We start from the raw sequence: 16,727 nt of genomic DNA, 5'->3' as shown, positions 1-16,727 counted from the left end.
AGTCAAGACATTAAGTTATTTACTAAATGACTGAAATTTGATTTTCAGAGGTATGGAGTCACACAACTAAGGCTTTCACCTCAGCTTCACTATTTGCAATACTGGATAAAGTGAAAAAAATTGTATTAAAATAATTTAAAGCAGCATGAGAATATAGTATTGGTTAGAGACTATATATGCCTGTTTCACCTTTCTTTAATTTTTGCTCTTAGCTTACTTTATTAAAGTAAGGGGTTTGTTTACAATACCTCATAAGACAACATACACTTATCTAACATTAGTCTGTACTAGGATGATGTTAGAAAGAGATTGTGATAGAACTGGTTTTGATGGGAGTTAGGCATTTTGAGAAGAAATGGTGATCAAGTACATGACAAGACATTGAAGAGTTCTTTAGATATTACATTACTCTTACTCCTTAAATTACCATATTCTCACATAGGTGTATAAATCCATAAGCAGCCAATTAACTTGCAAAGTATTTAGCCTAAAAAATGCTGAATATATCTCAATTTATCCCAATCCTCTAAAATTAATTAAAAAGTATGAGAACATCTCATGTACCACTGATCAGTAAAGAGGCTATGATAAAACTATAGTTGCAATCTGAACTTTTTCCCCATTTTTCCTCAGTATATATGAAATGCAAAATATTCCTCGAATTAAAGATCAATCATAATAAAAATAACATTGCATAAAGGAACTGCTTCTAGCAAACATTAAAAAAGGAAAGATAAAACTCTTCTATTCTTTCCCCAATAGTAAAAGTTGTACCAATAATAAACTCTTAAGCAATTTACTATCAGTCAGAGTGAACAGTGGTACTCCGTTGGTTTTCACAGAGGAATCAGAAATAGCATGCAGCTATTCAGCATCATTGGAGCTACGGCAGAAATGTAACTTTAGGAGACACACTTTGAATGTACTGAAATACTCAGTTGATACAGAACTACATTCTAACATCTGTGAAGATTTTTCTAATACCTTTACTTCAACATAAACATATTACTACTATAGCATTGAAGAGATAGCTCCAAGGGTTTTTCTGGTGGAGTTTATTTTGGAAACACAGCATTTGGAATGATAATTAGGAACTATTTCCTGGTGGTGCTTTCAGTGCTGAACTATTCAATCTGATCTAATGAAGAGGTCAGTTGAGACTAATGAGGAAGGATTGCAATAATAACAGCAGATTAACTCTGCATATTCTAAACTGCTGGACTAAGAGAAGGTTTGGAAGACCCAGTGAGTTGTAAATCAGTGGAGGATTATGCAAATAGCCCATGGCTGTGGATCACAGCCTGATACTGTTGGGAAAAACAAAAGCTTGGCAGGCTCCCTCCCAAATCTGAGCAATTTTTAATCACAGGGAAAAGAAAACATGAGAGGGGTGTAATTTTTCACTTTGTTACTATCCCAGCTTTACATATACAGAGCTCTGAAGTAAGAGGATTTAAACTGCAATACTGGTAAGACTTCTCACTTACTGAATGTGTTCTAAGAACAGCAATGATCTTGGAAAGGGCCATATTCCAGAGTTCATCGGTATATGTTCTAGTTACCAATCCTTGGGTTACATGTAAAATGTGGTCTTCTACTACAAAGAAACTAAAACAAAATAATGCTTAAATTATTAAGTTGTTTTCTGATATTAGAGCAAATTATACCCTTTCACACACAAGCATAGTCAAACCCTTCCCCACTGAAGCAGTGACGCTTTGGTAGGTTTGGTGTTCTGCTTTGCCCAGCATGAAGTCAAAATGTGAAAAGTTTGTTTCACACCAGCTGGAGCCCAGGCTGCTGGAGGGTCCTTGTGGGGCACCGTACTGCTGGGATCTGGATGCTCTTCCCCACTCAGATCCAGCAACAACCATCTGCATGACTTGTGCAGAAACTGAATCTTGTAGAAGAAAGTTTTTGGACAATGGGAGAACAGAGGGTGAATTAAGAATCAATATAGTAAAACTGAAATAAATCTCTGTTTAGAAAACTTACCCTACAATTTGACTGAAGTATCTTCTATAGCCTTCTACTGTTTCATGCTTTCAGTGAAAAAGAAAACAAGTTTAGGAATAAAAATACCACTAAGTATTAGGTACAACCCAAGTCAATGCAAAAACAAGAGTATTGGTTACCATGCTTGACTGCGGCTGCAGAACTAATCTTGCTTGTTTCCTTCTTTGTTTTCTGTAGTAATTTTCAAATATTTCTCCATCACCCTAAAACAAGAAAAAGTAGTTAGAACAAGAACATTGTCTCAGTATGAAAAAGACACTTCTTAAATTAAGTGTAAAATTCTCTTAAAACTAAGCCACATATTTTGCATTTATTCCACACGTAGACCGCCAGCTGACACCAGCAAAGTTCTGCATGCATGAAATATGCAGAAATTATCTCTTTTTTTAAGTAGCCTACAGAACGTAAACAAAAATTTTGCTCATGTGCCTACATTTTGTCAAACAATGTTACGCATTTTAAGCAATATTTATGTCTTTAAACTACAGCTTGCAGGGTATATTAATATTTATAGACAAGGCATATTACCTATTACTCTATAACTGAAACTCATTGTCTCCTGAAGTGTTTGTCATTCAAGAAACTAACTGCATTATGAAGTTAAGTTACAAAAATGTTTTTGTGAGTATATGATACGTCTGAACACTGCTTGCATTAGCTTTGCCTGAGAAAAAAAAACACACATGAGATTTATTCAGTATTTGCTTATTCTCTTTGGAATTGGTAAATATAATGACTGTGGATTTGGACTTTTCTCCTATCACAGTCCTCAAAGATACAATAACCTCTGTGCCTAATGATTATATTGTGAAGAATTCAAGTGACATCCTACCCGTCTCATTAAGATGACCATTCAGTAGAAACCATCTGTCCATTTGAAATCAGTGCTACATTGACTCATCTATCTAATGAACGCAATGTGATTTGTATGCAAGCAGAATAAAGCAGCTTAGCATTTTTAAGGTTTGTTTTTACCTCGTGATCCTATTATTAGGCCAGTGCTACTTAGAATTCCATTACTTGGGCTTCCAAAAATCTTCAAATCAAGTTATTACAAAGATTGTATATTACTAAGTCAGCACTACTTACCTAACTCCTTTATAAGATATAACAAAAAAAGTTGAAATTTAGTATTTTAAGTTCATAATGAATATTTCATCATATTTAGAAATACTGCTAACCTACCAAAATCTAAAAGTAAGAGAGACTTGTCTTAAAAACAAAAACCCACTTGAAACTGAGATGCAAATTTACTAGAACACTTTCAGTTGCAGCAGAACTTTACACAGTGTGCTATAATTCGTACTAACACATACTGATCAGACATACTAACCATTCACCTCCAGCCCAAATATTCAATGCAGTTTTCAGATGCACAAAGCCATTATTGAATTCTACTCCTAATGCTGACTCTCTACTCAGTCCTGAAACAAGCTTCTCCAGTGAAAAAGAGTAGCTGTTCTTCTCAAGTCCACACCAAAAATGGAGACGTAAAATCTCATGATTATTTATAGACCATGCTATCCTATGCAATCAAGATCAGCAATTCAGGCATAACAACTAGTTTAAACAGATGTTCTAAAGCAATCAGTAGAATACAGCAACAACCTTGACGATTCACTCGCTGAATAAGCAAAGGCAAGATAAAATATACCCAACCAATGCATTTGTTTTGCCCAGCTTCCAAAAGTTTGTGAGTTTATATCAATAGCAATAATAAATCAGTTCACATTGGGTTATAACTTCTAGGAATATTGCTCATATAGCAAGTGTTGTTTCACACCATAGTTACATTTATTTCATACTGCTATATAGCATTTAGTTAAAAAGTAACATTACATGCCAAAGGGATCAAGGGTGCTTTCAGCAGAATTTAACCATACAGCAGCTCACATAATATATGGGCTAAAAAAAGCCCTTTATATATATTGCCAAGAAGTTTCTAATCTAAAGAAAGGTTACTGAACAATAAATACGGTCTGTGTTTGGTACATATGTATCTTGTAATCACCAGGTTGCAATCACAAGCTATGTAGTATTCTGAGGTACATAAATCCTGCTTTCTTCTTCAATATGAAGAAGCAGAGTAGAAAACATTTGTCTTGCATAAAAATAGAATATTTTCTACAGCTTTGTAGCAGACAGAGAATTCACTAAGCAGGTGACATTTGCTGTGAGAAAAGTCCTTGGTATAGAAAAGTAATGAATAGCCACCTGGTATCAACTCCCCTCCTTTGTTGTCTCATGGTTATCTAAACTCCAAAAAAGATGGTTTACAACAGGAGGCAAAGGAGGAGGACTCCAAGAAGTGGTTAATGCACAACTCTTGATAATGCTACCATGGCTTATTAATTAGATGATGTTGGCAGGAAAGACAGAAGCCCTATCCTGAAGATATCAACAACCTTTTTTTCTAAGGGGCTAAGGGCCTTTGATATCAGAGAGCACTCTAAGTTGGTTTCTGTCTCCAGGCAAACTTTCTGTGCAAACCTGAAGAGCATATCCTTGGATCAAGGATCCAACATCAGGAACCTTGTCAAAATGAAAAACATAATCACATATTACTTTTAAATGCCATCTATTAATTTTACTTCCTGTTCTTTTATTATACTACAGGAAGAATAAGCAGATATTGTCAACTGGTGTATTTAACTTTACACATTATTTTTTGTATGTTATTTCACACTTATTTCCTCTGTAAAAAGAAGCAGTCCACTCTTTTTTTAATAGTTCTGGCAGCCTGTCTTTCTGTCCATCCTGTTCTTTTCATTGAGATGAATAATTGCTGATGTAATTATTGATGCTTTTGTTTGGATTCCTTCTTAAAAAAAAAAAAGTAACAGTGAAATAACACTTTCAACATTATTTCAAGATACAAGCTTTCATGTTACACAGCTACAAGGATTCCACAGAACAAAGATAACCCAGCCTGAATGCTTGAAGCCAGGTCCAGCTGAGATTGTAGGATTAGCAATACGTAAAAGTACTTCATCTATATGCCTGATACTTATTCTATAAGTAATCTGACTTCAAAAGTAACTGAGACGTAGGAAAGATGAGAAAACAATAAATAATTTGTTACCAAGTTTCCCAAAAAAAGTTTTCAACCTTCTTAGCCTGTGCATTGTATCTCTTTTACAGCGGCTAAAATGGGCTATCGTGTCTCTGCCATTGAATCCAATCTAATCTGCCTGAGCACAGTTTGTCACAGTGTCCAGTTTTTGCTTGCTATTTTCCTCTACTACTCTGATTTCCATGAAATTCAGACTGAATATTCCTGTGTTCTGTAATATTGATCACATCCCCCCAAACATTTGGGTAACATGGAACACTTGGGGGAACTGCAAAAGTGCCAATACCACTATTGAGGGAAACATGCATATTTTACATATATTCTTAAGAACACATATGTAATTAATGTCTTGCTGTGTGACCTTTATTATGCATATAAAATAAAATATGCAGTTGTGCCCTCAGTATCCATAATCTACCCATTTCAGCTGGTTCATCGAGAACTACTACTACTAGAAGCAATATGTTTGCTTGGGAACTATTAGAGTATGAAAAACACAAAAATGAACATTCAACTTCAAAAAGTAAGATACCTTTTTGAAGTCACCTTAATACATACCAAAACGGAGTAGATGTGCAAACACCTATAGACTGGAGAAAAGTCTACAAGATCTTGAGCAGTTAAAATCTGAAGAAGGAAAGGAAAAAGAAAAGTATATAAAATATAGGAGCCATATAATCTACAAAATGTGATACATTACCAGCAGAACTTGTCCACTTAATGAATACTTCATAAGACATCTTACTGGTAAGTAATTCTCCCTTCCTTTCAAATTATGTTTTAGTGCTCTTAATGTAACAACTGCTCAACTTGGTTTCTTAAAATTTGGAGATTTTGGGGAGAATTAGTAGTTTAGTAGAGTGTGAAGTTAGTAGACTTGATGAATCTAAAGTTCAGATGAATATGGAAATATATTGTTGTTGAATACAAAAGCATGACCAAAACTGGGACCAGCAAAAGCCAACTTTGTTGACAGGTTTTATGGCTACTAAAACTACTGTTTTCATAGAACGTGGTAGACGGAGTTTGCTTTAATGACTTGAAGAGTAACTGCATCAGTCTTTTTGCCAGTAATTTCAGGACCCATAAATGGATGGGTTCTACCACACAAGACTAAACAAATTGCTCAACTCTCCCCTCCCTTTGTATTGCAGTACTAGATTTTATTTGTGTTACGAGACCAGACTCCTTTCACTGTGTCTTCAGAGCACCAGATTTAAGCATCTAAATACTTGCTGGTTTATTCAATTTATGAATACCTAGTATTTGATAACTGAAGGAGTTGTAACACAAGCTGAAGTCCTCAACACAGAAATGCTGGCTTTAGCAACAGCAGAACATTCCAGTGGGCCACATATCATTTACAGTGGGCAGGTACTGTATAATGTAAATTGCAACCGAATTCCAGAATAATTGCAAGTTTTAACGTCCCCAAACATGATGCTAAAGCTAGCATTAACACAACTAATATTTTGACACTATTTTCTCCCCCTAAAATGCTGATCTGGGCTGGCATCCCTTGCAAGTGTTCTCTGGTCCTTCCTAACTAATGTTGACCATCTACAGACAGCATACTGCAAGTTCTGCTCAGTAAACCTAGAAAATCACTTCAAACAAGATGTACTGATTAGTGTAAAGTTACCTCTTCTTCATGTTCATCATCTTCTTCAAATGTCCGCTTCAATGTAATTTCATTCTTGGATTCCAAAATTCTGCTTCTACCTAAATGCATATTCCGACCATAGTTTACACTATTCTGCTTCTGAAGAGCGGTACTAAAGGTTTTCTGCTGCTGTGCCTGTTTTAAAAGTAGTACCAATAAAGAGGGATGTAATGCAAATTTCATCACTAATGAGTATATGCTATGACATGAAAAACAGGTGATGCTATTGAATTCATATCAGTATAACTGCAAGATGTGCGTTCTCAGCCTACACCAATGATTTTGTCCTTAATGTATTTGGGATGATAAAGTAGTTCAATAGCTAATTTCTGCATAACTTCTCCCTAATGCCCAGAAGGCAATTTTAAAGAAAAAAATCCAGAAAATATTTTAAAAGTAATCTGTAATTTTCCTGATTATAAATTGCAAACAGAGAATCAATATTTAAATGAGGTACAGTTATCACAGTTTCCAGCTATTTGTTTGCTGTCTTCAGTTAAGCCTTAGTGAGCAGTCAGCTGCAGAAGCCCAATACATTACATTGTCCTTACTGTTGAAAGAAATGCAACAAGGTAGCACAGTATAAGCTTGCAATTAAGTTTTATTTCTAATAATCAATGCTGCGTTTTACAAAAACCTTAGATGAGAAAATGGCAACCCAACCTGAACTCTGCCCAACAAAAAGTCAAATGAACAATTTACTTGCTCTCCAAATAAATTTTAAAAGCATTAACTGCTTTAAAGTCGGCCCAGGACCAGTGCTTGGAAGCGGCAGATTATTTTGTGATGGAACAGTCAAAGGCACCAGCTGTCCCAATCTCATCCTGGCTCTCACCTCAGTCCTCTGCCCTCTCTTCTCTGCCGGGTGCCCTCTCTGGAGGATAATATACCAATGCCATGCCCTGTATTAGTAGTACTTTAGAAAGAACTAGGCAGTTATCTCAACATTTCTTTTAGTCTTGCTCATCTTTGCCAGCTGGCCAGATGGGCTGCTCTTTGTTTTGGTGTAGTAGCTGCCAAGTTACAGACTGTCTAGGAGTTCACTACTCAAAGTCTTTCATAATTTTTTGCAGCTTGAGATATACAGCATTTCTCCTTCCTTTCCCAGGGAGGAAACTACTTCGTGTCTAGGACACAGATACAAATTTGGAAGGAAAGCTTGATGCTACTGATGTGTCATGCTGCTGCTTCATGTGTTAGCCAGGGACCGCTAGAATTGACAACTTCATGTCCAGGAGAAGAAACTACCCAAGACGTTAGCAAGCATTTCACAGCTCTCCATCTTTACTCAAAGGTCTATGTGACGTCTATAATCCTTAGACAAATCTTTTGGGCTAACCTGACACTATCGACACTGATACTTTCAGAAGATAACAGGACTGAAGTCATCCTGTTAGGTCAGCTTACCTGCTTCATGGCAGTTTCCCCAATTCTGTCAGAATGTTTTCGAATACTCTCCAAGAAATCCTTGAGATCTGACATGGATATTTCTTTTATTTCTTCACGCAGTTTTGGAAGATTTTCTATCATTATCTGGCAAAACCGGTATTGGCTAACTCTAGGAAGATACAGATTTTCAAGCTGTTCCATTGTTTTTAAAGCAGAATAGTATCTACAAAGAGATTAAAATCAAATTATGTAGCTTATCAAATTTTAATAAATAGTTTTGCTTATCAACTATAGGATATAAATATCATACACGCAATCAATATATATCTAATGAAATCACTCTGTTCTTAGAAAAATTAAGAAACAAAAGGTCATCCATATAATGCTTTAGTTTGGGGGGGAAAAAAAAAAAACCAGCAAACTGTCAGAGTGACTAAAGTAAAAACTTTAAGTAGGCTCCTATGGTATTAGCTCTTCATCAATAGATTCCTAACACCACATGGGGCATCTCGCAGAATGGAGGCACTAAAGTCATAACAATTATCTTCCCTTCTAGATTGAATTTATTAGGGTTTTTTATGAGTTCTTTTTTCTGAAACACAAATTGCCAATAATGCAACATCATAGTATACGCACCAAACAATGAAAAAAGTCTTGGAAAAATGTGCCTGTATGTATCTGCCTTCTTTAGGTATATGTGAAGATATACACACACACCCACTCTCCTTCCACCATCCTTAGCTGGAAAAGACGTGTATACACTTATCTCAAGCAATATTATTTTCCAGCAGTATATCATGTTTTGCTGTATATCACAAATCTATTTACCTTTCTGACAAAACACAGTATACCCCACCAAGAAAACAACTACTTTGAGCAAGCATTAAGGTCAGAGGGTTTTAAAAAAACCAAAAGAACAAAGACTCCATAATTTTCTCTATTCCATGTTCTGTTAGCCTACAGACTATTTGTAGCAGAAATATGGAAGATATGGCCTGAGAGGGGGGAAAAAACAAAACACCAAGAAATACTTCCTCTCCTGTCCATACACTATGCAGATGTATAGTACATTCATAACTATGTTGTGAAATTTCACATAAGGGACAATGAATTTAGAGAAATAAATCAAGTTAAATGAACTTAAAACTAAGCTTAAAAAGCAATTTGATTGCAAAATAAATAAAAAAATAGAGACTCAAACAATTTTGACAACAGAAAGCTACCAAATACTGAGACATCAACTCTATCTATTACTACAGTTATTTACCTGTCTTCGCTCTCAGTTCTCTCATAGATTACAGGGGTTATGGGGCCAAGACTTACTTGCTAAAACCATTTATCAGCTTCAGGCCTGTAGCATATAAGTAAAATTTTCATGCTCTCAGCTGATTTAGGGAAACATTTAGAAAATTTTAATTGAGGAGAATTGTTTTTCCAAGCTTCCTCTTATAATCAGCAGACAGATGAGCACCACAAGGAGGTGATTCAGAGCTGAGCCAAGCTCCTATGCGCCTGCTCCTAAGTCAACACCCTTCTCTATTTTATTTTCAAATGTCACACAGGCTCCTAAGGCAGAATGCTTGTGAAAATTTTTATTTTATTGGAAAGATGAAGCAAAATAGAAGTGGACCAATTCTGGGATAGACAGCTAAACTAAGAAGGCAACAAAAGAAACACCATGATCAACAAATGTGTGATGTCAACAACTTTAAAGAGAGATGCAGCAAACAGGTTAAACATGAATAGGAGAGCAATTAGTTGTAGATGTAACAATCATTTTCCTTTATGCAGTATTCTTACCAGCCACTTAGCCCAGGAGGCTTTTGGAAAATGCATTTAGTTTGGCCTATTATAACAGAGTAAGGTGAACCGATGCCTTCTATCTTGGTCTTGAATGGGAAAAGTAGAAAAACTGAGATCAGACTGAGTTAGCTTGCTGTTAGTTCCAACCCTTTCTTTCCACAAATACAGAATAATATCCTTAGCCCCTTTTTAACTTTTCATATTATAACCTTAGTTCTTTTTAATTCCTGGAAGTCCTACACAATCAGTATTGGAAAAATTACCAAATAATTTTGAAAGGGAAAAGCTGAATATGAGCAAGTCCCTTCAAATGTTCAAGAAAACCTAGGAAAGCATCCTTTCCAGTTCTTTTGCTTCTGGATATTACTTTGTAGATATAATGAGTAAACATTTTCAAACTGAAATACAGTTCAAGCTGCTGGCTCCCCTTCTGTAGACAAGCAATACTTCAGTCATAATTTCTTGTTCTATTCTGAAATAAACACATTGTTTTGAATTTGCTCAATCAAGATATTTCTAAACTAACAGTTCACCACAGCTGGAGGATGGGAAAAACCTTCTCTCTTATTCCAGAACACAACTGCTTTCAGGAGACTGCAAATAAAGAGGTTTCAAGTGTAAATTAGGAGCTTTGATTATTATATACTTGGTTTATATAAAATATACATAAGGCAACAGGAATGTTGCAGATAAGAAAGGGTCTGGGGGTTTTATGTGTGTGGTTTTTGGTTTTTTAAATAGTAAATGACCAAGAGTGCCACATGGTGAGACTTCTGGGGAATAAAACCACAGTAGCATCAAAATCGTATAAAAGGTTTTTATTTAAATTATACGGATCAGCTTATCAGAACACTGTTAGCTCATCTGGAAGGTTTTTGACTGCTGTCTCTAAGATCAGAATTAACATAATGCATTGTAAATCCATTCTAGAGTCCCTTACTGATTTTTTTTTAAATTTTTTTTTATATATATATATATATTTATATATATATGGAGCTCAGGACCTTGCCCTTTTAACATCTGTTCTGATGAAGCACTGAAGTCTTATTAATTTGAAGGTTACCTGCAAGTCAGGATTTAAACTAAAAAGTTTTGCGTATCATTTCATGGAATTATGTATTTGTATATTTTACTCTAAAAACATTCCATACATTTAACTCAATGCTGAAGATTTTGACAACAATATTATTAGTTCCCATCATATATTATCAATCATATAAGGTAGATTAACTCATTTAGCTATAAATGAGTTAAAGAAGTATCTTCAGTGTTAGTTTTTTCATATAAATATAGCAGTCCTCTGTCTATTCTTCTGAGCTAATCTTCTAGGAATATGTTCCCCAATGCAAAATTTATAATGTAAGCTTTGAAATTGAAGGCACAAGTTTGAAACACCAATAGGCATCATATGACAAGACTGTCCAGAATTGATCCATCTTGTCATCAGAACCAGAAAACTGTAAGATGGATTTTACTAACATCTCCAAACTATGAAAATGGAAACTTCTAAAACCAGCAAGAAGCAGGACTGGGGGGAGAAAAAAAAAAAACAACAAAAAAACCACAAACAAAAAACCCCACCAAAAACCCCCAGAAGATTAGCATTAGTGGTTTGCATCATCATAGTCTAAAATTGAGCTGGCTTTTTACAAAATGTCCATGTCCCAGGCACAAAGTAGTCAGGTCTGTATTAGAATTTGAAATGTCAACACACAAAAAATCCAAAAGAAAAAGAAAGTGACCATTACTTTAGTGTACACAAAGTATTAAGTTATGTTTTAAATGACAGAGAGAACTTTTAAGATTTTTATGAACGCAATGTCATTTGGATGCAGTTAAGAGAAATATTGTAACTTACTAAAAAAGCCCCATCAAGTTAAACTAGACCAGTCAAGAAGCTACATAGGACAGGAACAAGTTGAACTCAAAGGCTGTGAATTTTACTGCGAATAATGCATTTGTACACAAGCCTTTTGAATAAAGAAACATGTAGTCATGTCCCAAAATTTCCTGCTGAAAAAAATAAGAGGAGAGACAATAACCTTAAAATTCTCATTTTATTTTAATTAAGGAAACAAACTTAATTTACAAAGAAAAATTAGTGGTGTTCTCCAACTTTTGTGCTTCCCTCAGAGGCAAATACTGTATATTCCTGCTTACTACATTTCCATTAAGTAAATATGAAAAACTTTTTGTACTCTACCAAACAAATTTAAGGGACCTTATTGGAATTCTTCAATAATACTATAGAAAAGTCACATTCACAGAGTTCTTGAAGATGATGTATTGAAATTGCAATTGAAAACTTTTCACCACAGTAACAATTATTTATTTATTTTGTTTTTAAATCTAGTTACCTTAACAATTCTAAACCTAATTTTTAAACTTCCCCAGCACACCAATTTTATCAGTTGCCCCAAAGGACTATGAACTGAGATCAAGGCACTACTAACTCTGAAACTTCTGTAAAGTGAGTCCAAAGCGCAGTATTTCTGAAAATCAGATTAAAGAGTTGCTGTGCAAAAACCCCAAGATCTGTGGAATACCTTTTTCATCCATAATGACATGATAGATTTTTTTTAAAAAATAGAAATTATCACACAAATAGGGTTGTGAGAACAGTGAGAAAGCAAGCAGCTGACAGTTCAGTAGCAAATATATGTTTTGATGGGGTTTTTTTTACAGACATGGGTAGAACCAAATTGTATAAATTATGAAGCTTTCCTATTTGCATCCTTTATGTCCTCAGGTTTGTTTGAATGCTTGGAAGGTTTATGCAGAGAAAGGCTGCATGACTGTCTCAGTGAGACTTAGTAACCTAAATAACTAATCAACTCTGTCTTTCCCACAGTTTGGAAGAAAGCTTATAGTAACTTCAGAAAACAAATCTAAGTCTTTCAGGGCAAAAAGCTCACCCTGAAAGACCATACTCTTTCTTTAGTCCTTCTCAAAGTAGATTCAAGAAGATTCAGCAACAACCTTAGCAGATTGATTTCTTCAATTATTTTCATTGTATGGCGAGTTTGGGGTTTTTTTTGTAATACTCATTGTGGAAGAAGACTTGCAAAAACACCAGTTCTAACAATTCCCAATTAGACCACAATCTCTTGAAGCAGCTGGGAGCTTTCTCCAGAGACACATACCAAGATCTAAACGCAAAGGCCATGGTATCAGAGCTGTATAAAATATGTGATGATCTTATCTCTGACTTAAAATTAAAGATCTAGGTAGTTCGGTCTACATGCATAGCCCCCGCTAGGTGTTTTGGAGAGCAGTGGAGAAACCACGCCTCTCCCTTGTGCTTCCTCAGCTAAGACATTAAACCCTCCATAACTCTTTCCAGCCAATTGTGTCTGTTTAGAGCAGATTCTGCAGTTACTTCCTCTCACAACTATAGTTCTTGTCAACTTGTGTTATGCATGGCTCAGGAAACAGATAAATAGGATACAGAGCCTTTCACCTCTAGGTCATCAGTTCAAACGTAGCCCATGTTCACAGGGACCAAAAGTTGCTATCAATAGATGGCTTTTTAGACTCCTCAGTAAACCTCCATTCTATCTGCATAAACCAGTATGTATTCCAGCCCCAAAATCCTGCATTATCTTAAAAGGTGTCTGCCATGGAGAAAAGGAAACGGAATTCCAATCTTTATCCTAAAACAACTATCCCCCAGAAGTATAGAATATCCACACTTTCTTCTACCCTTCCTTTAAAGATTAGAAATTCATAGTGCAAGACTGTAAGACAATGGAATAATGAAAATATATTCTAAAAGGCTGCAAGCAGAAAAAGTCAAAAGAAGAGGTCTTTTTTTAAAAGACCAATGAAAGCTTTGCTGCATTAACAACCTCAGTGAAGGTTTATGAGAAAAATTATCTTTGCCTCAAATAAACATCCCTCGTTGTTTTTTTTAAGTGAGGGATTACAAATGCTCCTCTTTCTGACTCTTCCAGGAAAGCTTCACAGCAAAACTTAGGAAGGTCAGTTTTGAAATTCTTTGTACCTGCACGTATCAGCTATCAGGTCTCTGCACTGTCCTTGCTATTGCTCAATCACTTAGTGATAAAGGCCAGGATACACTCACTCTTTGGATTTGTTGCCTGCTAAGCCACAAGGAAATTACCATTCGAATTACCTGCAAGTTCCACAGGATACCCACCTCTAGGTTGTATTATAGGGAATTGTAAGTCATAGGCAAAGTAGTAACTGTAGTGTAGCTAATGAAAGAGATTTCTGAGCTGGAGCAGTAGCCTGCAGCAGAGTCTAAACCTTCTGCACTCCATGTGATTTCAAGGTATAGTACATCAAAACTATGGCATCTCCTCTCTCCCTTAGATCTTTTTATGGTATGACAACGACATGTCCAAACCCTTCAATTCAGTGTATCGTCCTTTGACTTTTAAGACTTCCTGTCTGGCAACTCCTTCCACAGGAAAATTCTCAGATCTGAATCTCTTAATAGAAATTTAGTTTTAAAGAGTACTGATGATTTCTTAGAAAGCACATCAGCCATCAGTGGACTCCACAAAACTACTAGTGAACATGGAGTCAAAATGCTAAAAGCCATCTGCAATTTTGTCTCACCTAAGTGATCTCTCCATGATGACATCAGGAACTGTAACGTCCCTTGCAGTTCTAAAACTGGGATGCTGCTTGTCTTGCCTGACAGAGCAAGGGAATGGTAGAATGCAGGCCTTGATCCCAGTGTTTCCATATTTTCAACACACTAAACATAGCACACTCTACGGACCACTTTGCAGACGGAAGCGGTGCGATTCACACAGCACACCCTGCAGTCTGTTCTCTGACCAGAGTAGCAAGGGCGCCAGACTGTTTACATCTTTCTGCTGAGCTGCTCCAAGAGCACTGCAACAACATGCTGCCAGCTACTCTAAGCAGATGTCGAACCAGTGTCCTGTTCAGAGGAAATAGTGTATAGCAGTCAAGCTGATAAGATCTACCACACTGCTTCACATTTAGCAAGTTTTGATTGCAGTAAGAGACAGCATAATGCCATAGCTATTATGTTATTCTTAAAGCTCTTATATTTCTGCAGAAGACCTCCCAGACAGCATGTGTGCACAGGTATCATGTAGCACATATACCACTGCTGAAGATGCATCAGATTTGCGGCAGTGCTGATTGATCCGATGTGTACGCTAGATCTGATGCATTTTGGACATGTCTGCACACAGGCTTTAGAGATGATTTACTCATACACAGTGGCCGTTGTTGAGGGTTTTCAGATGTTCAGCGGTATGGCAGGAGGTGTTGGCTAGCCAGACAACAGAAATCCAGACAAACAGTCCAAAAGTAAATCTAGATGACACAGTAGCCCTGTAGACACTTGACTATGCATAGCTAGTGCCAAATGGAAACAGTCAGGTCCAGACAGACTTGTTAGCAGGAGCTCCCTGCAGTGGTGCCAGGCACGCAAAGAGGCAATGACAATGATCATGAATCCATAAGGGAAGACAGAGCAATTGGTGTGACTGAGGTTGTATGAAAAGCAGGCAGGGATGAAGGTGGCAATGATGCTGTAGAAATCAGGAGGAAGAAAACAGCGGCAGTAGTATTCCTCGGGTGGGTGGGTGTGAGGTGCAAGGCAGCAGCATCAGCCCCGGCGGGACAGGATGACAGCTACGGGGGGCAGAGGCAGCCAAGCTGCCACAGAGAGAGAACTGGGGATACTGGGATTACAGCAGCAGAGAGTGGCACTCTGAGAAGATGGAAAAGTGAAGATACAACAGAGGAAGGAGCAACTGGTCACGTACCAGCTAGAAACCATTATTCTAGAAATTTATTTTTAATTACAATTTTAATTTGTTTTTAACAAGTCAATTTGTCACAGAGAGAGAAAAAACCAAACCACAATACGTTTTCTGCACTTCATTCTCATAGTCCCATATACACAAAAGATTAGCATAGAGATACCAGATAGGTCTAAAGAAAGGCATGTGGAGTGAAATGTTCCTTTTTCTTGGATTATGATTTTGATTTAAATACATTATGATATATTAATCAGGTATTAACGTACTCTGAAAGATCTTTACTCCCTAAGGATCTTATTGTTCTTGCTTCTTAAACTTTTTTAAGTATTAAAAAATAATACACTTTACTTCACACTTTATAATCATAATTTCACTGCATGTCATGCTTATTTAAGTAAGCATTATTTTTCATATCAATCGCTAAGCTTCTAAAAGTCTTTATATTTAATATAACATTTGTTCACTTACAATGACATTCCTGAAGCACAGACAAGGTGTTATGAAAAGAAGACTACACATACCAAGCTACAGAACTTGGAATATTTACTTCTCTACATTAGTGTTTGCTATTCTATCAGTTTACTTACAAATGTTGTATTTTACTCACAGAAATAAGTTCACTCACCTTTTTACATTCATCTGTTCTTTTAGTTTGCTGTACATTTCCAGCACTGCATAAAAACAAGCAGATTAACCCATGGATCTTACTGTGGCTTTAGTTAATCAAAGAGGAAAACATACTGTAAAGGACAAAATAAACTCTAGAAAAGGATACGCTAAACTTACCTTATTTAATTCCTACTGTAACATAAATCTGATAAAACTAGCAAAAAATACTCTAGAAAGCAACTAAGAAAAAAACCCTGAGCTCTTAACAGCTTTTAAACGAAAAAGAATTAAGATTAAACAAAACAGTAGACACTGTATCTATATCAAGCATATTCATTCACTTACTACATACCGTAACTTTATCTGCATTTCCAGTCTATGACCTGTCTCCATTAAATGGCAA

At 36.1% G+C, this 16,727-nt stretch overlaps 1 protein-coding gene across 3 annotated transcripts in view; it reads right to left on the bottom strand.

Moving 5' to 3' along the window:
- Nucleotides 1-16,727, bottom strand: part of EXOC6 (exocyst complex component 6) — a 99,308-nt gene that overhangs the window by 61,552 nt on the left and 21,029 nt on the right. For 2 of the 3 annotated variants that reach the window (XM_075718027.1, XM_075718026.1), the window contains exons 5-11: nucleotides 16,341-16,386; nucleotides 8,160-8,364; nucleotides 6,732-6,887; nucleotides 5,648-5,716; nucleotides 2,136-2,219; nucleotides 1,996-2,042; nucleotides 1,488-1,608 (exon numbers count right to left, since the gene is read on the bottom strand). In XM_075718027.1, the coding sequence (XP_075574142.1) occupies nucleotides 1,488-1,608; nucleotides 1,996-2,042; nucleotides 2,136-2,219; nucleotides 5,648-5,716; nucleotides 6,732-6,887; nucleotides 8,160-8,364; nucleotides 16,341-16,386 (728 nt within the window). The remainder of the gene's footprint in view (nucleotides 1-1,487; nucleotides 1,609-1,995; nucleotides 2,043-2,135; nucleotides 2,220-5,647; nucleotides 5,717-6,731; nucleotides 6,888-8,159; nucleotides 8,365-16,340; nucleotides 16,387-16,727) is intronic. The other variant, XM_075718028.1, reaches the window with a different exon arrangement.

This window comes from Pelecanus crispus, chromosome 10, assembly GCF_030463565.1.
Source record: "Pelecanus crispus isolate bPelCri1 chromosome 10, bPelCri1.pri, whole genome shotgun sequence".
Taxonomy (NCBI): Eukaryota; Metazoa; Chordata; class Aves; order Pelecaniformes; family Pelecanidae; genus Pelecanus; species Pelecanus crispus.
The sequence above is the reverse complement of the archived record's forward strand: the minus strand, read 5'-3'. Positions and strand labels throughout refer to the sequence as shown.